Raw genomic sequence first — 22,731 nt, 5'->3', positions numbered from 1 at the left:
ATGTTGTAATGTAACTCTTAGGAACTAGAAAAATAGATGGATATTATTTTTCTCCGGTTAAAAATACTGTATGTGCAGCCTATGTGGCTCAATAGTTGAGCACTGACTTATGAACCAGGAGGTCATGGTTCAATTCCCAGTCAAGACACATGCCCCTGTTGTGGGCTTGATCCTGGGTAGAGGGTGTATGGGAGGCAGCAAGTTGATTCTCTCATCATTGATGTTTCAACCACTCTCTCCCTCTCCCTCTCTGAAATCAACAAAAAATATATATTAAAAAATAAAACATTTTAAAAATGCTAAATGTGCAGAGCTAACAAATAGTCCAATAAATTTTCCCTAAATACATAATTAACTTACTATATCTTTTAAACCACTTAGGAAAAGTACTGTTTTAAGATGTTTATATAATGCAAATAGTTACAATTATTTACTCCACTAGCCTTATGTTTCACTTAAATTAGGGATGGGGAACATCCAGCAAGGGGAATATATAAGGCTCTCAAAACCATTTGGTCTGGCCTTGCAAGGCATTAGGGGTGAGTGAAATGCCTGACCAAATATAGCAGGCTAATTTTTAAGTTGGTAAGTCTGTATGGCCCGTGAATGATGTTATAAATACCCAAATGGTCCTTGGCAGAAAAAGGTTCCCCATCCCTGACTAAGCATCACAAACTAAAGCCCTGTCTAAATTTGAACTGTGAACATTAAATCACTACCTGAGCATATACAAATACATATGTAATATATATAGAACCAAGAAAAAAGTCTTTGATACTATTTATTTTAATTTTTTTGGAAAATAATGAGTCTGATTTATTTTATCTGACCCAGTGGTTCTCAAGCAGAGAATATTCTGCCTCCCCAAGAACATTTGGCAACATCTGAATATGTTTTTTTTCTCTCATGACTGTGGAGGGGCTGAGTGGTGCTATTAGCATCTGATGGACAGAGGCTAGGGATGCTGCTCATGGTCCTACAGTGCACAGGGTGGTCCCTAGGACAAGAGTCCAGAGCAAAATGTCAATAGAGCAGAAGTCATGAATACATGACTAATTGAAAGCCATGAATACATCAGAGCTGACCCTCTGCCCCCTAATTTTGAAAGCTCTTAAGAAAATCTCACCTCACAGAGGATCAATCAACAATTATATTCCATTGTAGTTGAACATTTTTACTCTATACTTTATTTAACAAGCATTTATTAAGCACCTAGATTTTGAGAATATCTTCCTTAGGAAAAAAATGTATTTAAAGAAATAAATAGGTAGATCCAAACTTTCTAATAGGCAGGCTAGTAATACCAATTCATTTCCAAAGGGAGCAGGAGCATCAAACAGCCTTTGTGAGAAAGCACAAAATTAATAGAAACAAGAGACCTCAATAGCAAAATATTTAGAAACCGGGACCAAGTGGGGGAAAACAAGAAGGAATTCAGCTAAGTCCCCACAGGATTAATATAATGCATCATGAGGATACTGGCTCTCATGCCCATGTCTCCCCTGATGGGTACATCCCAAATCAGGCTTGTGTCTTAGGAAAGTCTAGTTGAGTGTAAGGCTGGAGCAAGAGAGCTATTTAAAGAGGTAATCAGAAAGGGGAAAACTATCTTGCTTTCTCTCCACCCCAAAAAAGACTAGATCCGTGGTCCGCAAACTGTGGCTTGCGAACCACATGTGGCTCTTTGGCCCCTTGAGTGTGGCTCTTCCACAAAATACCACAGCCTGGGCGAGTCTATTTTGAAAAAGTGGCGTTAGAAGAAGTTTAAGTTTTAAAAATTTGGCTCTCAAAAGAAATTTCAATTGTACTGTGGGTATTTGGCTCTGTTGACTAATGAGTTTGCCAACCACTGGACTAGATGATCTTTAAATTCAGGTGAATAAATTTAATATTACTTCAGGAGCTACTAACCAAAAATCCAACTTTTCCTGTGTCCACTAATTTCAAAATTAAAGGCTTAAAAAATGAGTTGACCCATGGATATAGACAATAATGTGGTGAAGGCCTGGCATGGAGGGTGGGGTGAATGGGAACATCTGTAATACTTTCAATAATAAAGATAAAAAAATATTAGTTGAGGTTATTATATCAGCTATGATGCACTTAGATGCAAGTGAGTTAGTTGACTTAGAAACTGACTACTCGCTAATGTTCTTGTAAGCAGAGGTAGTCACCAAGCTGCATACATTTCTGAATTATGCAAAGAAACTTACCTTTTTTTCCTGATTCCCATTCTCCTTTTTTAAAATGCATGCTTCCTTACAAAGGAGCTTTGTACCTAGAGAATTTGTTACTTCAATGGTCACTGTATTCTGTAAAATCATACTGTTTTAATATCACACGCAAAGTACTGGTAGTAGGGAGAGGTATAATATCTGGCTTAAGAAATTCTCTACAAAGAACACTCATAGAATTGAAAAGGTTTGTGTGAACCAAACTACTAGTATTTAAACTTGTTTAGTTTACATTTAAAAGAATAACATTCTTTTAATTTTTCCTCATCAGGCTTTTCAGACATTTTAAATCCTATACCCAAGCATGAACATTCTAATCTAAATATGGTGAGCCTATCATCTGGCTTTAGAAAATTTGAATCTATTAAGCTTCTAAATTTATGATGAAATACCAAGCCATAAAAATACTTTCCCCAAAGTATACATACCCAAAGATTAAAAAGTAACTGACTAAAACTATACATATATATATTTAAAGAAAAGATTAGAAAACTTGGGAAATATTATGTAATCAACTCTAACTTTAGCTCTTTACAACTGTATTATAACTTTATTTAACTTAGTAAAAGCCAAAATTGGTTGTTTTTAACATGTATTTGAAGGTCAAAAATCAAAGAATACAAAGTACCTAAAAAAAACCCCAAAAACATTCAACTCAATACTACCAAACTCAATGGTACCTTCACTACCACCAAACTTCTGTGAAAGAAGCCATGTATAAAGAAAGACTAACAGCAACATAAAAAATGAGTTTTTAAAAAGTTCATTTACCAAATTTAAAGATCTAGAAAAAAGAAAGTCTGACTATAATACTTGATAACACAGACAGCATGTTTAAATAGAAAACACAAGGATAAAAACAGTAATATCACTAAAAATATTGCACAACTTCAGGTGTTTCCTCCAAATTTGCTTTATGTAATTGGGTGGATATAAATTAATGAACAAAAATTAAGCAAGATACATGTAACAATTTAATGACAATCTAATTCCTTTCATTTTTTTTTTTCTCTCAAATTCATCTTTAAGTCTTTCCATCATGGGGCTCATAAGAAAATTAACAAACATATGGATACTACAGCCAAATGTCAAATCTTTAAAAAATACTTATGACATACTAAATTCCTCTATACGCAGTTATGAAGAACCTTCAAGATACTTGTATTTTGTATCTAGAAAAGTGTTAGAGTCAAATATTCAACTCAATATAAAATAATAAGAAACATTTCTTATTTGTTAGGTTGAAACTGCTCCTCCTTTTGCTAATGAATGATTTCTTTAGCTGTAATATCACTGAGCTGAACAAATAAACCACCTCTGAGTACACACGGAAAAATAAACACATGCTAAATGGATAAAACATTACAACTACATCTTTACTAGACCATCTCTACCTCTAACACTTCAGAAGCTTAGAGATTCAGTGTTCTTACATTAACTGCAAGAAAAAAATAAAGGAGAAATTCCTTCTTTTTTGAGATCACAACTATGAAGTCATGTGGTTATACAAATTCAGCATTTGTGTGCAAAACATGAAATACATATATCTTAAGTATCCTTGCTTATACTAGACTTGCCAGTCAGCTAGCAGGACTTTCCAAGAAACAGAGACTGAGATGTGTTTTGTATAATTTCAATAACCTCAGCACTACAATAATAAGAGATGCAGTATCCTTTTGCTATGGTTCAAGACAACAGGGAAGGAGGTCACAAGAAAGAATAAATCAAAATTGTTAAAACCGAGAAACTTCTCAGTTTCACCATGGTGCCACTTTCATTTTTACATAAGCACTGTGGCATAATTCAAGCTCAATAAATCAGAAATCTTAATTTTTAAAATTTACCTTGACTTTTAATTATCACCATATTAACCAAAATAATTAGATAAAACACACTGGAAAGGGTAATACTAAACCCCATACTAGAGTTGGTTTCTTGACACAATAACTCATGTTTTTTTATAGAAAGGGATAGTGCATCTCAGTTTGCTTACAAGCTAGGAGATCACTTTGAATTCTGAATTTCCTAACTGCAAACAGATATAGCACTTATAACAGGTTATAAATAAACTGGTTTCAAGCATAGAGCCAGCCCCAACGATAATAATACACTATTTAAAAAGACCTAAGGCAATGAATTCCATTTCCAATGGAAAAAAAGAACTGTGCAAACAAGCTTAAAACTACTTTTTTTTTTTTTGTGCCAGTGTTATAAAATGTAGCTTTTAATAAAACCTTGACCCAAATGCTAACAACTTCAGAAAAGAATTTGGGTGGGGGAAGAAGAAAGTTATTTCATTTAGGAAAAACAACCACTATCTTTTTCCTAATCTTCAACACACACGATTTAAACATATAACAGCTGCTGTAACACTTTACACAATTCCTATGTACTGGAGCAATAACAAGATCTAAATACAATTATATATTTTTAAACACTGGGTCAAGGCTTTACATAAAAATACCATCCTACTTTTCCCCCTAAGTTTCTAAAATATGACATACTTTTTCCCCAACATCTGCAGCCATTCAGGAATTTTTAGGAAACTTTTGTGCATGATCTTAATTCCTAATCCCTGGCTCTTTGGGCTCAGTGACAAAAGATCAAAACCACCAAAAAAATGAAGGTTCACTTGAAGTCAGATGACAAATCCTGGCTCAATTAGTCTCATAGGACGAAAGCAGTGCTGCATCAACTGGCTCCATGCAGGAGGGGCATGTGAAGGATCTCATCAACCAGTCATCTATACAGTCCAGGTGATAGATGTGCATGCACGGCAGAAATCGAATTGGGTCCCCATAAACAAAGTCCATCATACAGATCACACACCTGTTGGGAGCAGGAGAGAAATAACCAGAAAGCTTTTATAGATAAGTGGTCTGTACAGAATAATCTTTAAAATCCCATTACAATGACAGTGTTAATCTGAAACAGATAAAAATGGCTTGCCAGTGAGCCTACCATCAAAGCAAATTAAAAATTTTTTTTCCTATAAGTGTTAGACCATCTATAACCTCTTATTTCAATCCCCTGGAAATATACAGACTTTGAGAGCAATCAAGAGAACAGAAAGAAATGGACCACATGGAGATCAAAGCCACTGCTAGAACTGTGCTTATAAAATAGCTACATGTAGAAGACACTGGAAGGAAAATGTGATGCTTTAGGTAGGAAACCACTGGCTAGATAAACTTTGTTTACACAAACTGAGTTTTTAGTGTAAGTCCAGAAATAAGAGTTTTCATCTTAATAACTATATGTATACAAAAACAGAACCAGTAATTTCAGCCTATTTACTGGGCTGCTGTAGGCTAGAATTCTCTTCATCAATCCCAGTTTCAAGTTCACTGCACTTTCCTTCAAGTTCAAAAAGCAACCCAATTCTATAGTGTTTCAAGTCAATGTTCTAGACTGACCAGTGTTCTCAGTGGTTGGTATTAACCCATGAACCAAGAGGTCAGGGCACATGACTGGATTGCAGGCTCGATCCACAGCAGAGGGTGTGTAGGAGGCAGCCAACTGGTATTTCTCTCCTTCCCCCTCCCTCCCTATCTAAAATCAATAAAAATATCCTATATAATAAAGAGGTAATATGCAAATTGACCCTCACACCCTCACACAAGATGGCGGCAGGGGAGGATAGTTGTGGGCGGTCAGGCCAGCAGGGGAGGGCAGTTAGGGGCAACCAGGCCAGCAGGGGAGGGCAGTTGGGGTGACTGGGCCGGCAGGGAAAGGCAGTTGTGGGGGGGAGACCAGGCCTGCAGTGGAAGGCAGTTGTGGGGCAGGAGACCAGGCCTAAAGGGGAGGGCAGTTTGGGGTGATCAGGTTGGCAGGGCAGTGGTTAGGGAGTGCTCAGGCTGGCAGGAAGGTGAGTGGTTGGGAACCAGCAGTTCCAGATTGTGAGAAGGATGTCCGTCAGGGATCGGGCCTAAACTGGCAATTGGGTATCTCCTGAGGGGTCCCAGATTGGAGTGGGTGCAGGCTGGGCTGAGGAACATCCCTCACCCCAGTGCACAAATTTCATGCACTGGGTCTCTAGTATTATAATAAAAAGAATGTTAAAATTATGAGTATTTTTCTTCACCAGTCTTTTTTAATTATTAAAAAAGTGTTCTAGATAGGATATTATCCTAAGTGCTAGCACTAACTTGTGCTATGGCTCAAAGAGTCAAACATCAACAAAGTAAATTAGATTATGCATATATTTGGCAAGACCACTCTCAACCTAAAAGGAGTATGGCTGTCTTCATTAGAAACTCTCAGATAATAACTCTGAGGTCAAAAACTTCCCAGAAGTAATATTTTATACAATATTCAACTCACCTGGCTTAATAATATTACTCCACAAATTAAGAAATGGATCAAGATTTTCCTCAAATCACTAAAAACCTTTAGAAACAATTTTACTTTCAGTCTGATAGCTTTTATTTATCTATATACGAGAGGCCCGGTGCATGAAAATTCATGCACTGGAGGGGGGGCGGTCCCTCAGCCAGGCCTGCCCCCTCTCACAGTCTGGGAGCCCTCAAGGGCGGGAGGTAACCCTGCGATCAGGAGAAGGCAATGCCCCCATCACACCTCTGCTGCTGCTGCCGCCGCCGCCACTGCCAGCAGTGCAAACCTCAGCCAGCCCTGTTTACCTGAGCCTCAGTGGATGGGTAGCTGCCATCCGAAGCTTGCCTGTGACTAGGGCTGGCCCTAGGTAGCTGGGCAGCCGATGTCTGAGGCTAGCCTGTACCTTGAGCTGGTCCTGGGCAGCTGAGAGGCTGAGGGGACTGGGCAATTCTGGAGGCAGGGGTGCAGAATGGCCGAACTCGCCTGCTGCCCAGGCAGTGCTGAGGGTATTGGGTGCCACCATCTTTGAAGGCGTGACAGTCAATTAGCATATTCCCTCCTTATTGGCTGTGGGCGCCACCAGCTTTGTGAGGGCATGATGGTCAATTAGCATATTCTGTCTTTAATACATAACTTATCAAAGTATTCAAATCAAAGTATTTCTATACCACAATTTACTTAACTATACTTCTAATATTATTTTTCACTGAATAAAACTATGGTGAATATCTTTACGCATAAAGCTATAGGAGAGTGAAATAACATTTTGGGATAGATCTCTAGAATTAACTGTCTCAAAGGGTATAAGACCTGAAGGTCCTTGACACATAGCCAATTTGCTTTTCCAACTGACAAGGTAATGTTGGTACTAGTTTATACTTTCACAGATGAATTATTTTTTAACTGACATCAACTTTCATCCAAATGGACACAAGCAACATATAAAATGGTCAGAATTCAAATTCTTCTTAAGTAACTTTATCTAAACATTATCTTGCATTAACTGTTTATATTAACTGACTTCCAAAATGCAGGAGAATATTTTTCAAAAGAAAATCTCTTAAAATAGACCTTTAAAATATGTACAAATTTATTGAAACTTACTCCCGGATCTTTTTTTCTGATCCATCTCTTCCAGGGTCATAAACTCCTTTAGGCAGATGTTGTATAAGGCCTATTCTTTGAGCTATTCTAATTTGTTCCTCTTCAGTCAGCTGAGTTGCTAGGCGGGTCTGGCTAGGTGTTGGATGATAGACTGGAACTGGAATTTGTTCCTGAATTTTAAGAAATGGAGAAAAGGATTAGTTTTTAAAATCTGTTTTCTGGTTTATATTTTCCTTTTGTTTCTTCTTTTTTTTTTTGGTTGGAAAGGGAAAGAGGTGTTTGGGGAGAGGTAGACAGAGCTAGTGTACAGTAGTATAAGATTCTGTTTTAGCCAGCTTTAATTTTAGCATATCTGACCTATTTTAAAGGATGTACAGTAAATACAAGCTTCCCTGAAAAGAAAAAAGCATGTTATATGAAGTATTCTGCATGAAGATCATAAAACCCAGATATACTCACTCCTGATACACAAATAGGTAATCAATATAATTAATCAATCTAATGAAATGTATGCAATATTCTGTAGGTCACAATGGAGTTTTGTGGCCTCAATATACCATTATTTATATTTGAACTGGCCATAATAGACTCTTATTTGCAAATGTATTTTTTCTTTCCACACAGACAGCAACCTTAAAATTAATTTATTATTTACTTGAAAAGACTGGATATTTTTGCAATTAACTTTTATAAAATTCCTTTTAGGCTTAGGGATATTTGGATATGATAACTGGGCAAGAGTCAAAATGAGGACACCTTTCCACCCAAATGAAATAAAAAGCTTTTAGGGATATATATTAAATAGCTAACTATCTACTTATTCATTTACTTATATATATTACCATATAAAATATACCAATTTAGACATTACCATATTGCTTTTTTCTACTTACATTTATAAAGTAATTTTATTCATATTCTTCATACATTCTTTCAACAGGTATTCACTGAGTACTCTATGTGTCAGGGGATGGGAAGTTGAGAATAAACAAAATAAAAGTTCCTAGAGTGATGGAGGATGATACTTTAGATAGTATGCTCAGGAAAAACCTCTCTGATGAGACATTTGAGAAGGCACCTCAATGAAGTATGAGTTAGATACTAATAATTGTAAGACCTAATAATTTCATTGTGGCTAGAACTATTTGAGTCACCTAATATGCTTCCCAGAGAACATCTCTACTGAATAAAATGATGGAGACATAACACTTTGAATCCATGTATGAAACTTACACAGGAAATATAATGTCAAATCATAACTGCCTACATTAGAAAATAATTATTGAGTTTCCTGTTAAAGACATCTATAATAATAAAAGGGCAATATGCAAATTGACCAAATGGACAAACAGCACAATGACTATCTGGATGTCCTTCTGGACGAAGCTGGGGCTACGAAGGCCTACTCTGGCAAGAATTTCATGCATCTGGCCTCTAGTTTTAACATAAGACTTGAAATATTCCTTTTCTCTCTGAGATGCAGAACAAATGTATAATTAAGGAGCTCAAACCCAGCAAATGCTTTATCAAATAATTAAGAGTATATTCTCTGACATAAGCAGAATGCCAGCAATTCAAAGTTTAATGTCCTATAAATATCCATATAAATTAACTAAGTTACTTTAACTACTTTCATATTTCTATCTAATCATTTAGGAAATAATAAGCATGTGAATGCTTATCAAAATTATTTTTTTCATCTAAATATTTAGTTCATGCATATTACATGCAAAGAAGATATTATATGATTAAGTATGGCTCTTGAATTCTGAAACCTTGGGCTTAAGATATTTCTCTGCCACTTAACACAGAGCTACCATGTTTAAGCTGCTTAACTTATCTGGATTAGGTCCTACCTTACTTACAGTGGTGTTAATAAGGCTTACATGAGGAAGCTGTAAAGTGCAAGAACTCAATAAATGGAAATTACTACTAATAAGTAATCACTAATGTGGCTTTCAACAAGCTGTAACTATTATTGCAGCCAAACTAGCATGCTTTTCCATCTTACTATCTTTGCTTTTAGTATTTTAAAAAAATATATTTTATTGATTTTTTATAGAGGAAGAGAGAGGGATAGAGAGTTAGAAACATTGATGCGAGAGAATCATCTATCAGCTGCCTCCTTCACACCCCACACCGGGGACGTGCCGGCAACCAAGGAACATGCCCTTGACTGGAATCAAACCTCAGACCTTTCAATCAGCAGGCCAACGCTCTATCCACTGAGCCAAACCAGTTTTGGCTGCTCTTAGTATTTTTAAAAATCTTTCCCTACAGGTCCATTGGTCTAAATTCTACCCTATGAAGTAGGTTGTTGACATGAATGAAACATTCCCAAATCCTCTTCCCTGACATCCAATATTAACAAATTCTGCTTCTAGTCTCAGCTTAATTACATAGGTATTGTCTGCCTATAATTAGGAAGATTATACAGAATACAGAAAACTTCAGTTACATATGCAGTCATCAAGTGAGGAGAATGCCAATTGGTCTCCCACACCCCTTTTATTGAATTTATTGGGGTGAATCTGATTAACAAAAGTCTATAGTTTTCAGGTGCATAATTTTTCAACACATCATCTGTACTGTGTGCTCACCATCTCCAGGCAGTCTCTATCCATTACCATTTATCTCCCATCCCCTCTTCCACTTCCTTCCACCAATCCTGTTCTAGCTTTCACAGAGAAATATAAGTACCAAACTATATTTCTAAATTTCTCTGGTAGAGCTTGAAAGCTTTCTTTCAGTCATGTATTTCTATAACACTATGACTACAGGCAATATTTTGCTTTATAAACAATTTTTTAAAAATAAATGAACATTTCCTTTTAAATAAGCTTTGTGTATACACGAAATTTTCAGTTTGTAGTTCAAACTCCAAGAACATTTATATTCCTGTTTTATGCCCTAGAAAAGTAACTTTGTTAACCAGGTTTACAGTACATAACAGTTATATGACTTTAGTTTTAGTTATTAGTTATTAAATTTCATCTCGGGTTTAGATAGTCAACCCTTCAAGGTTTTATACCTAGCAGGCAAGCTTTCAATGCAGAAAAGTTTCATGGTTCAGAGACAAAAAGACTGACCTTGCTCTGCCACTTTTAACTTTCAGACCAAGTTATTTAACCTCTATGAGCCTCAGTTTCTTCATATGTAAAGTACTAAGACCACTGTAAGAATAAATGGGGCCCAGCCAATGTGGGCTTAAACCTATGAACCAGATCACAGTTCAATTCTCAGTCAGGACACATGCCTGGGGGTTGTGGGCTGGATCCCAAGTAGGGGAAGTGTAGGAGACAGCTGATCAATGATTCTCTCTCAACATCGATGTTTCTATCTCTCCCTCTTTTTCTCTCTCTGAAAAAAAAAATAAATTAATTAAAAAAAAATATATATATATATGATGGGAATTGCAAGTATATCTGGTACAGCATGAGATAAATATATAAAGGCTCTATAAATAAACATTAACTATTATTATTGCAGTTTTAATATTTAATACTAGAGGTCCAGTGCACGAAATTCATGTACAGTGGGGGCGGTGGGGAGGTGTCTCTCAGCCCAGCCCACACCCTCTCCAATCTGGGACCCCTAGAGGGATGTCCCACTGCCCATTCCCAAGCAGAGGCCCTGGTATCTGGGATTTATTTATCTTCTATAATTGAAAGTTTGTAGCCTTGAGTGGAGGCCAGGGCTGGCCATAGCGAGCAGGAAGCTTGGCTTCCTCCATTGCCAGGGAAACCCAAGCCTCCTGCTTGCTCCATGGCTGCAGGCATCTTGGTTGGGTTAATTTGCATACTCACTCCTGATTGGCTGATGGGTGTGGTATGGTCAGAAGTATGGTCAATTTGCATGTTTCTTTTTTATTAGTGTAGATGATTGGCTGGTGGGCGTGGCTTGTGGGTGTAGTGGAGGTAAGGTCAATTTGCATGTTTCTCTTTTATTAGTGTAGATAGAACAGTATTCTAATGTTTACTTTAAGAAATGAATGGGATTTACAATTTAATATATTAATCATATCTCAATAAAGCAGAAATTCAAAATTTAATTTAAAAAATGAAGGGGATTGTCAGAGTAAGTAAAAACTTCTCAAAAGGAATCTTAGGCCCTAGCTGGTTTGGCTCAGTGGATAGAGTGTCAGCTTGTGGACTTGAGTCCCAGGTTCAATTCTAGTCAAGGGCACATGCCTAGATTGTTCCCCAGTAGGGGATGTACAGAAAGCAGCCAATCAATGATTCTCTCTCATCATTGATGTTTCTATCTCTTCCCCTCTCCCTTCCTCACTGAAATCAATAATTTTTTTTTAAAGGAATCTTAGAATTCATCTAAGATTCCATTTTATATGCCTAAGTTTGCTTACCTACAGTCACATAATTACTGACAATGTTGGAATTAGAATTCTGGACTCCCTTTAAGCTAGTAATTTCCATTATACTATGCTTGGCTGCTGGATAGCAAGAAGACCAATAAGTTAAATCAGGGGTCTTCAAACTACGGCCCGCGGGCCACATGCAGCCCGCAGAGGAGTCTGATCCGGCCCGCCAGGTTTTTTGGGCAGTGAGCGCAGCCGAGGTGTTACAGTAGAAATTAGTAGTTCATATAGTCCGGCCCTCCAGCTCTCTGAGGGACCGTGATCTGGCCCCCACTTTAAAAAGTTTGAGGACCCCTGAGTTAAATGATCTGGATTTTGTCCATTTACATCACTTTGAAGAACAGTACACTGAAATAACATTTCAAGAAGGCCATCAAAATAAGGCATCTTACCTAATAATAGATAAACATGTAAATTGACCATACCTCTGCTATGCCTACAGCCAATCAGGAGTATGAAAATTAACCCAACAAAGATGGCAAGTTAATTTGCATATGCAGGCGCAGAGCGATCAGCGAGGGCCGAAGGCCTGCTATGAAGGGGAGGGAGGAGGGTGGAGGGAGCTACAGGAACAGTGCTCCAGCTGGGAGCGAGGACTTGCTGGCTCCCGGATGGCCAGGAGTGAAGCCAGGAGAAGGAAGGCCTATTCTTGCATGAATATTGTGCAATGGGCCTCTAGTCTATGTATATAAAAAGCCAGGGACTGTAATCGTAACGACAGGTCACTATGATGCCCGCTGTGGCTAACGAATCCGCCATATCAGGGGATGGGGCCGGCTGGCCAACCTTGTGGCACCTCCCCCCAGCTGGCCTGCCCCTGACTGGACTCTCCCACCCCGATCAAGAGCGGGGGCCAGCCAAGTCCCAGCTGGAGCACTGCCCCTCACCCCCCGCCAGCCCTACCCCTGATCAGTCCATCCCACTATGATAGGCCCACCCCTGGTCGCACCTCCCCACCCCAATAGGGGGCGGGGCTGGGCAGCCAACTTCCTGCAGTCCCTCCCCTCTAACCCCCCCACTCCTGATCGCACCCCCCACCCCAATAAGGAGCAAGGCTGGCCGGCAACCTCCTGCAGCCCCTCTTCCCGCCCAGCCCCAACCTAGATTAGCCCCCACTCTGATCAGGGGCTGGGCCACCAGCCAACTGCCACAGCCCCTCCCCACAGCCAGCTCCACCCCCAATCCTCCCCCCCCCCACCCTGTGTGGGGCAGGCCAGCCAACCTCCCTTGGCCCCTCCCACAGCCACTGACAACCAATTGCCCTCCCCCCACCAAATTTGGGGGTGGAGCTGCCCACAGCCCCTCCTCACGGCCACTTAAGCCCTCAATTGCCCCCTTCCCCCCTCACCAATTGGGCCCGATTGGGGCCGGGCTGGCCAGCCAACCTCCCACTGTCTCCTACTCCTGACAGTTCGGGCCTTGATCTGCTCTGATTGGGGCCAAGCTGGCTAGACCCCATCCATGCACGATTTTGTGCAATGGGCCTCTAGTTTCTAATAAAGGATTCTATAAAGGTTTTTCATCTGCAATAAAGGTTTTATAATTTCAATAATGTCTAGAAATAAGAATTTCCAAGAACATCAAATCCATCTATAAACTGCCCCTGTGAAAAGAGATTCTATTACTGGTAGAAAAATAAACTCTAAGTCGAATCATACCTTCTCTGTCTGTCCTTCAATTGGAACTCCTGTGGGCTACTTCATATAGTTCTTACTGTAAAGTTGGGAGAAGGTCAAATTCTGCTGCTACCTAAGTTAAGAAAGTTGTTTTAAAACTCTATAGGACAGTTTCTCCTTGCACTCACTTTGGGAATTTCAAGTGTCCAGTGTCACTTTCATAAACTACCTGGTTTAAAAAGGTAACATAGACTACTAATTCACTGAGTTTTTAAACAATATAACTGTTGTTCAAAGGAATCTTATTTAGAATCAAAATATTTAACTTTGGTAGAATGGGGCTGGGATGAAATGTCACCTAAAAGGGATGAGCCTCCCATTCCCACCCCATACCTTCTTGGGATACCTTAGCAGAATCATATGAATCAATGGAACACAATTTAAAAAACACTTTTATCTAAGAATATGGGATTTTTCAGCCTGAAATAGTAAAAAACTGGAATCTTGGCTATTTACTGTGGTGACTTGAACCAAGTCTTTTCATATCTTTGAATATAGGACATAATAGCAGCACTTTAGAGAGCGATGATATACTTGTATAGAAGATAACATCAAAGGCTTTGTAAATGTCAACTTTTGTAAGTTATTCCATCCTTTAGTTTTCTCCTCATCATCAATGACTGGTTTGCTAACTGCTACTGTCCCTGGCTTTGTTTCTGGCTTTTTGGCTTGTCCCTAATACAAGAAACATTTTGACCTCTGTTGTGACTTTTGCCAGCTCTGAGTTTTTCAACCCTTGGATTACAATTCCCAGTTTAAACTACCTTCCTGACTCTCACAGTCCCAGTCCAACTGGCCAGTCTTGACGAGCTGACATCCACACCAAGATATGACACATATGAAGTCACACTAGAACAACTGGTATAAGACTACGGGTAATAAAGGACTTCAAAATCCTTGAACACGCCTACTACAAACAAAAAGAACTAAACTATAAGTAATATTTCTAAGCATGTGCTTTTTAAGAGGCTAGATTTTTTTCAGTTTTATCGTTCACTTTTGTGGACAGAGAATACAGAAAGCACAATAGAAAATGAAAATCTACTTTATGAAGAAACATACTACTAGATATTAAAATTAAAATCCTATCTTTTAATTATTCACATTGTGGATGCATTTTCTTATTTGATATTTGTTGTTGTTAAACCCTCTAAATACCACCTAGATATTTTAAATGATCCAATATTCTAATTTCTGTTTACATGTAACTTTTCAGAAAGCCATAAAGGATAGAAAATGACTAAGAACTCTTGATATTTTAATGATGGATATGGCCCAGCCAGTGTGGCTCAGGGATTGAGTGTGGACCAATAAAGGAAGAGGTTAGGTTCAATTCCCAGTCAGGGCACATGCCCAGGTTGTGGGCTCAATCCCCAGTAGAGCGTGCAGGAGGCAGCCAATCAATGATTCTCTCTCATCATTGATGTTTCTATTTTTCTCTCCCTCTCCCTTCCTTTCTGAAACCAATAAAAATATATTTAAAAATAAAAATGGATGTGGCCTCACCCTTCTTACCACATACACCTAATTTTAATTGCCAGCATATTTGTTAAAAATGACCTGAAATCCTGGCCGGTGTGGCTTGAGGTTGATCCTTGACCTATGAACCAGGATGTCACAGTTTGATTCCAGGTCAGGGCACATGCCCAGGTTATGGGCTTGATTCCCAGCAGGGGGACTGAAGGAGACAGTTGACTGCTATTTCTCTGTCATTAGATGTTTCTCTCTATCCCTCTCCTTTCCCCCACTCAAAATCAATAAAAACAATACAAAAAGGCCTGATGTATTAGTTATTGTTTAGAACCTAGAGATCCAATGGTATTTTCTAGGTGGCAAAAGGACTTTCTAATATAAGCTCGAACAGTGTTTTTCAACCTTTTTTGGGCAAAGGCACACTTGTTTCATGAAAAAAATCACGAGGCACACCACCATTAGAAAATGTTAAAAAATTTAACTCTGTGCCTATATTGACTATATATAAAGTAATTCTCTTGAATAGGAATCAAATAAACACAAAGAAAGCATTTTATAATTACTTTATTATGACATATTAAGTAAACAAAATAGTGAAAAATTATAAAATTCTTGTCTTGTCTGCACCTACAGCACACCAGGCAACATCTCGCGGCACACTAGTGTGCCGCGGAACAGCGGTTGAAAAACGCTGAGCTAGAAGCCACTGAATGGCAGATTAAACAGGAAAATAAAAACCACAATTTTTAAAGAGTTAGATTCTGGGACAGTTCTCACCATTCCCTAACTGACAGCATACTGTGCCTAAACTCTTTGCATAAATAATATGATTTATGCTGAATACCTGCTTTCCTTATGGAAGTCTGGAATTTTGGCGTGTGTTAAGAGTGCTGGGAAACAAATCAGTTTCACTAAAAAGAGATGCTGACAGGAAGCCAGGCAGGCTGATTAACAACCTTAATTGCTCTAACCACTCACCCTTTAGTTGAGATACTGTTTGCTGAAGCAGCCTCCACCTTGTTTGTCCCATGTAAGTTTCGGTTATTTCCTGCCTAAGGGCTACATGTAAATTTCTGTTTATGTCGCCTAAGATGTTTTCCCCAAAGCCTTAATAAAAGGGGATGGCAGGGCCAGAACAAGAGTAGTTCCCCCACTAGAGTTGGACTACCGCCTGGCCCCACATATTGCCAAGTTGAATTTCTTCAAGTCTCAAGTCTCTTCATTTGCATGCAGCCCTTCTCCAGAACCCGAGCCCTGAATTGGAACTCTTTCCTCGAGGGCCTTGAAAGAGATTCCTATATCTGGCACCCAACGTGGGGCTATTTGCAATGGGATTAATTTGTCCCAATAAAGGTAATTCGGGTTGTACCCGTGCTACTTGGGCTGAGGAAAATGCCTGCTCAACTCTTAGCAACTCATTCCTAGATTCATCTGTTAAAGTTCGGGAAGAGGAAAGAGTAAAGTCACCTTTAAGTTAACTAAATAAATTTGTCATTTCTCCTGTAGAGATTTTCAGATAAGGCCTCAACCAGTTAATGTCCCCTAATTTCTGAAAGTCATTTAAAGTTTTAAGACAATCTGCCGAAGCCGGTTTGGCTCAGTGGTAGAGCATCGGTCTGCGGACTGAGAGGTCCCAGGTTCGATTCCAGTCAAGGGCATGTACATTGGTTGCGGGCACATCCCCGGTAGGGGGTGTGCAAGAGGCAGCTGGCCGATGTTTCTCTCTCATCAATGTTTCTAGCTCTCTGTCTCTCTCCCTTCCTCTCTGTAAAAAATCAATAAAATATATTTTAAAAATAAATAAATAAATAAATAAATAAAGTTTTAAGACAATCTTTTCTTATCTCCACCTTCTGAGGCTTAATGCATTGGTTTTCAATTATGGTTCCCAAATATTGGAAAGGTGTTTCTTTCTGCACCTTTTCTGGAACAATTCTTAAGCCCCATTTAGGGAGCTCCTCTTCTAATTGGGAAAACATGGCCAACGTCTGTTCTTCCTGTGGACTTGCTAAGAGCAAGTCATCCATGTAATGAATAATGTAACATTGGGAATATTTGTCTCTTAAAGACTGAACAGCTTGAGCCACATATTTTTGACACAGAATAGGGCTATTAGCCATTCCTTGAGGTAAAACCTTCCATTGATATCTTTTCATAGGCTCTATATTATTAATAGATGGTACTGAAAATGTAAATCTTTTTTTATCTTGAGGTGCCAAGGGAATGATGAAAAAACAATCTTTAAATCTACTACTAGGAGAAACCAATTTAAAGGGATTTTTGAAGGTGCTGGTTGTAAAGCTCCCATGGTATGCATAGTAGCATTAACTGCTCTAAGATCATGTAACAATCGCCATTTTCTGGTCGCCTTTTTAGGAATTGTAAATATAGGCGTATTCCAGGGACTATCGGAAGGTTCTATGTGACCAGCCTCTATTTGCTCATATTCATGAATATGACTTAATTTCTCCTTGGTTAATGGCCACTGATCCACCCATACAGGTCTATCATCTTTCCATTGTATAGGATCAGCATGAGGGTGAAGAGACTGAGCAGTGGCCACTCCTAAAATGGTTGATATCCTATCTGAGTTGTTAACTGCTTTCCTTTGCTGGTAACAATACATGCCTACATGCCTGTAAACCTTATAAAAACATACCGGCCCCATAAATTGACTGCAATTACAGAAATGATGTAGGACTGAAACCATCCTGTCTGTCCTTCCTCATCTTGCCACCTTAACACTGTAGCACTATGTTGTGTGTCATCAGGAACTCCTTATGACACACAACATAGTGTCATAAGGAGTGTCTCCCCCCCCACCCCTCCCCGGCCTGGTCGACCCACACAGCCTGCTGGTTCATTTGTTTGGTCATCCCTCACTAACCCCCATGCTGGCCTGGTCTTGGCAGCCATTTTGTGAGGGTGTCTGGGTCAATTTGCATATTACCTCTTTATTATATAGGGTATGTAAGTCAAGTACCTACCAAGAGAGGAGCTCAATATCTGGACCTTCCTCCAATGACATCACTAGTCATCCAAGGTAGACATCCTTCCTAATTCATCATTCTTCTCCCCTTCCCTTTATCCCTATCAACTATTTAAATGTCTAAATTGAAACACTTTCTCCTCCTTAATGCTTTCTTTATCCATGCAAAAAACAAAACCAAACAAGACAATCCAAGGAAAAGCATTTAACCTAAAGAAAATGAATAATTTAAAATTAAAATGTGTGTTAGGGAAAGAAATGCAGCAGTGTGGAAGTCGCAGAACAAAAAGAAACAAAGCATTCCAAAATATGCTGAGGCAGAGTAAAGGAAAAAGACAGGGTGAGTCACACACAAAAAAAGCAAGGTCTGCCCTCATGAGAAAAATCTCTGAAGCATTCCAGTTGCTTGTTAATATATAATGAAGCACCTATAAAAGGATGGATGTTGTGAAAAATATAATGGGCCCCAATCCAAGGGAATTTACAAGCCAAGAAAGAAACAGATCAAAGTGTAAACGTGTCTATCTGAAGGGTACTGCATTACAAGTTGGACTGAATTTAGGGAATATGATATAATTTCAGAAACTAAAACAATGCAGTGGGGAAGTGCCTAAATAATGTGCTGAGGCTGGAAATAGTACAAGTCTGGTTTGTGGTAAAGGAAAAATAAAGTCACTGCTAAAGAATGCAGCTTGTCACAAAAAGCTGTATCCTTTCCTCCAGTAAGAACTAAGAGTAAGCTCTTCTGATTTTTTCCTTGCAGCCTTACAAGTGGCTGCTGGCACCACCCCCTCTCCAGCTGCAGTCTCCCACTGGGAATGTTTTCTCTGAATTTTGCCAGACTGAAACTCAAGGCCATAAAATGGAGAATTTGGAATAGATGGTCTCAATGCACATTTAAACTGCTGTTCAATAATTCTTGACCAAGAAACCCCCAAACCAACCAACCTTCCAACCAAAAAAATCCAAGGATTAGCATTAATGCAGTTCCTGAACTATAAAGGATAATTTTTACATAAATTATACACAGCCCTAGCCAGCTTGGCTCAGTGGATAGTGTCAGTCTGCGGAATGAGGGGTCCCAGGTTCGATTCTGGCCAAGGGCATATGCTTGGGTTGTGGGCTCTATCCCCAGTGGGGGGCATGTAGGAAGCAGCCGGTTAATGATTCTCATCATTGATATTTCTATCTCTCTCTCCTCCCTTCCTCTCTGAAATCAATAAAAAGAAATATTAAAAATTATACAATCATACATTTAGAGGGGGTGTTAGCATCCCATCCATGATACTGACAAATGATATGATGATATATTTAATGACAAAATATACAAACCAGAGTGATCTGCATGGAAAAAAACACACTGCTTCCAGGGAAGTAGTTCAGCATTTGTTTGCTTATTTTTTAAAGAAATGAAAAAGTTGGCTTCTTTCATTCGTTACATAAATATTCACTGACCACTTATCATACAAGGTTATAAACTATATCCTAATTAGAGAAGGGTTGGTAGTCATTATCACCACAGGCACTCAGCATTAGCAAGTCATTAGATAAGCTTATTCATCTATCTAAATATCAAAACAACTGAAATCAAGGTCACATTTTGAGCCCAGGCACAAACTATAGTATTTCTTGAACACCCAATCACATTTCAGATACTGTTTTAGGCAAAGGAGATATTGACCAAAACAGATAAGGTCTTTATGAAGCTTAAATCCCTTATAGCAGGGGATAGAGAAATACTAAGCAAAAAGAAGATACTAGTCACCCACAGGTCCTACTATTCCTAAACTGCCCATGACCTGGCCAATTCTGGGACAGGCATAGCAGTACATTCTAGTTGACCCACAAGGTAGCCAATGTTTGATAATATGCACCTCCTAAGTGGTGAAGAGAGACTGAACTATTTAGATTCTTCTTTTAGAATTAGAACTGGAAAACTGAATCACAACTGACCTGAAAGGTCATTGAGCAGCAAATAAGAGGCATGTGTAAACTGAGGTTATGAGGAAACCGACAGTATAAAAGATAGATTAGAAATGCTGAGTGAAGCAGAAATTAGGAGAGCCCCCCAATGAAAAAGCCTGAAGCCCTTTGGTAAGAGAGATGGGTATTGGTTCCTTGAAAGCTTTCTGGTTCTAATCATTAAAATAAGCACCTCGGCCGGAACCGGTTTGGCTCAATGGATAGAGCGTCGGCCTGCGGACTCAAGGGTCCCGGGTTCGGTTCCGGTCAAGGGCATGTACCTTGGCTGCGGACACATCCCCAGTGGGGGGTGTGCAGGGAGGCAGCTGATCGATGTTCCTCTCTCATCGATGTCTCTAACTTTCTATCCCTCTCCCTTCCTCTCTGTAAAAAATCAATAAAATATATATATATATATATAAAAAAAATAAGCACCTCCGAGTTAATTTTGTTTAAGACAAGAATCTCCTCAGCACCACCACCATTTTATTCCCTAAGTTAGACTGCCTTTTCCTTCTCACCAAGCAAACTAGCTTCCAGATGAGAAATAGCACCCACTTACTGAAAAAGAATTGCTTACCAGTGGGGCAGAGCTCCAGAGTAGTTGTAGACCAAGAAATATTACTGGGACTAAATGTATGAGTTATTCTTTGTTACAGCCAAAAAACACTGGAATTTTTCTCATTTAAGCATCCTATCTTTGAATTTTACCAGCTCAAAGAATAAGAATATGCATTTCATACTTTATCTTTCACCCTTAAACGGATGATACAAAAATAATATTCTTTCTTAAAAACTAAAAGCAATAAGCCCAAGAATCTTTGCAAAACCTATCATCAGAGTCAGGATATATGTACCTTTAAGCAGTTAAAAGATGTAAGCTTAAAAAAAGTGTATTAATTCCAAAAAGAATATGTCTGTAGCAGCCAAGGGTTGGCTTTGAAGCTCAGGAAGTCTGGTATTACATTTACTGCATTAAGTTCTCTAACAGATAACCTCCCCCCCGCCCCCCTTTTTAAGTTATTTTTTTGAAGGGCCAGGGCTAACATCACCAATAAATATTAATTTCTTCCAAAGACTGTTGAACTTAGATTGAATTTTGCAAAGTAACTCTTTAGGAAGTATATTTCTTGATTCTAACAATTTTTGAAGCTCAATGGAAAACCATTTCAGCCCAGTAAATGTACATATAAACTAAAATTTACATTCTGATTGCAAAAAGCATTGACCAGTTTTAAAAAACACATCTCATCATTGAGGAAATATGGTATCACTATAAAGGCAAAATGCCTACATATACACTAACAAAAGAGAAAGATGCAAATTGACCATACCTTTGTGATACCCACCAGCCAATCAGGAGTATGCAAATTAACCCAACAAAGATGGCAGGCTAATTTGTATACACAGGCACCAAGCGGCCGGGGGTGGGACACTTGCGTCGTCACCATGGCAATGACACAGGTGCCCCGCATCACCCCAGCTGCTCTGGGCCTCTGGGCAGCTTTGGAAGGCAGAAAGGTGGCTCTGGCTGGAGTGAAAGCGGTGCCAGCAGCCAGGAAAAAGAAGACCCATTCTTGCACAATCTTAGTGCATCAGGCCTCTAGTCCTATCAAAAAAAAAAAAAAAAAAAAAAAAAAGAGCCGAAGCCGGTTTGGCTCAGTGGTAGAGCGTCGGTCTGCGGACTGAAAGGTCCCAGGTTCGATTCCAGTCAAGGGCATGTACCTTGGTTGCGGGCACATCCCTGGGGGGGGGGTGTGCAGGAGGCAACTGGTCGATGTTTCTCTCTCATCTGCGTTTCTGGCTATCTCTCTCCCTTTTTCTCTGTTAAAAATCAATAAAATATATTTTTAAAAAAAGAAAAAAAAAGAGTAATATGCAAATTAACCATCACTCTGCGATAAAAATAGAGGCACCCATAGCCACAAGATGGCAGCGCCCAGTCCTCTTAGCCCCGTCAGAGTCCCCAAGTCCGCCCAGCGGCAGCTGATCAGGGTGTCTAGCTGGGAGGCACCCGCCACCCACTCGGTGATCCCTGCCCAGTGGCAGCAGCCTGGGGTATCCAGATGGGAGGTGCCAATGCCCTGCACGATCCATGGCCAGCAGTGGAAGCCTGTGCTGGGGTCTCAGGCCGGCAGGGCCTTGCAGCTAAGCCACAAGATCCCCTGGCCACAGCAGCAGCCTGTGCTGGGGTCTCAGGCTGGCAGGGCCCGCAACCCCACCACTTCATCTTCAGGCCAGAGTCAGCAGCCTGGGCTGGGGCCGCTCACCAGCACCACGCAATCTCCCAGCCACGACGACAGCTTGGGCTGAGTCTCAGGCCAGCAGGGCCACTCAGCACCCCCACCGCACGATCTTCAGGCCAGCAGCAGCAGCCTGGGCTGGGGTCTCAGACTATCAGGGCCGTGCACCAGCACTGCGCGATCATCCTGGCCGTGGTAACAGCTTGGGCTGGGGTCTTAGACCAGCAGGGCCTTACACCAAAGTCGCGCGATCCCCCAGCCGTGGCAGCAGCCTGGGCTAGGGCCTCGCATCCCCCCTCACAATCCCCGGCCAGGTAGAGATGGCTGCCTAGGCTGGGGT

At 39.8% G+C, this 22,731-nt stretch overlaps 1 protein-coding gene across 2 annotated transcripts in view; it reads right to left on the bottom strand.

The window, feature by feature from the left end:
* Nucleotides 1-2,762: 2,762 nt before the first annotated feature.
* RNF11 (ring finger protein 11) overlaps nt 2,763-22,731 on the bottom strand; it is a 44,474-nt gene continuing 24,505 nt past the window's right edge. Inside the window, exons 2-4 of one of the 2 annotated variants that reach the window (XR_014794018.1) lie at nt 7,674-7,843; nt 2,905-5,063; nt 2,763-2,862 (exon numbers count right to left, since the gene is read on the bottom strand). Coding sequence is in view for 1 of the 2 variants with exons in the window: in XM_084872956.1 (XP_084729082.1) it covers nt 4,892-5,063; nt 7,674-7,843 (342 nt within the window). In the remaining variant the exon portion in view is untranslated. Of the gene's footprint in view, nt 5,064-7,673; nt 7,844-22,731 lie in introns of both variants that reach the window. The other variant, XM_084872956.1, reaches the window with a different exon arrangement.

The sequence above is a fragment of the Pipistrellus hanaki genome, assembly GCF_964339955.1.
Source record: "Pipistrellus hanaki genome assembly, chromosome: 2".
NCBI lineage: Eukaryota > Metazoa > Chordata > Mammalia > Chiroptera > Vespertilionidae > Pipistrellus > Pipistrellus hanaki.
The sequence above is the reverse complement of the archived record's forward strand: the minus strand, read 5'-3'. Positions and strand labels throughout refer to the sequence as shown.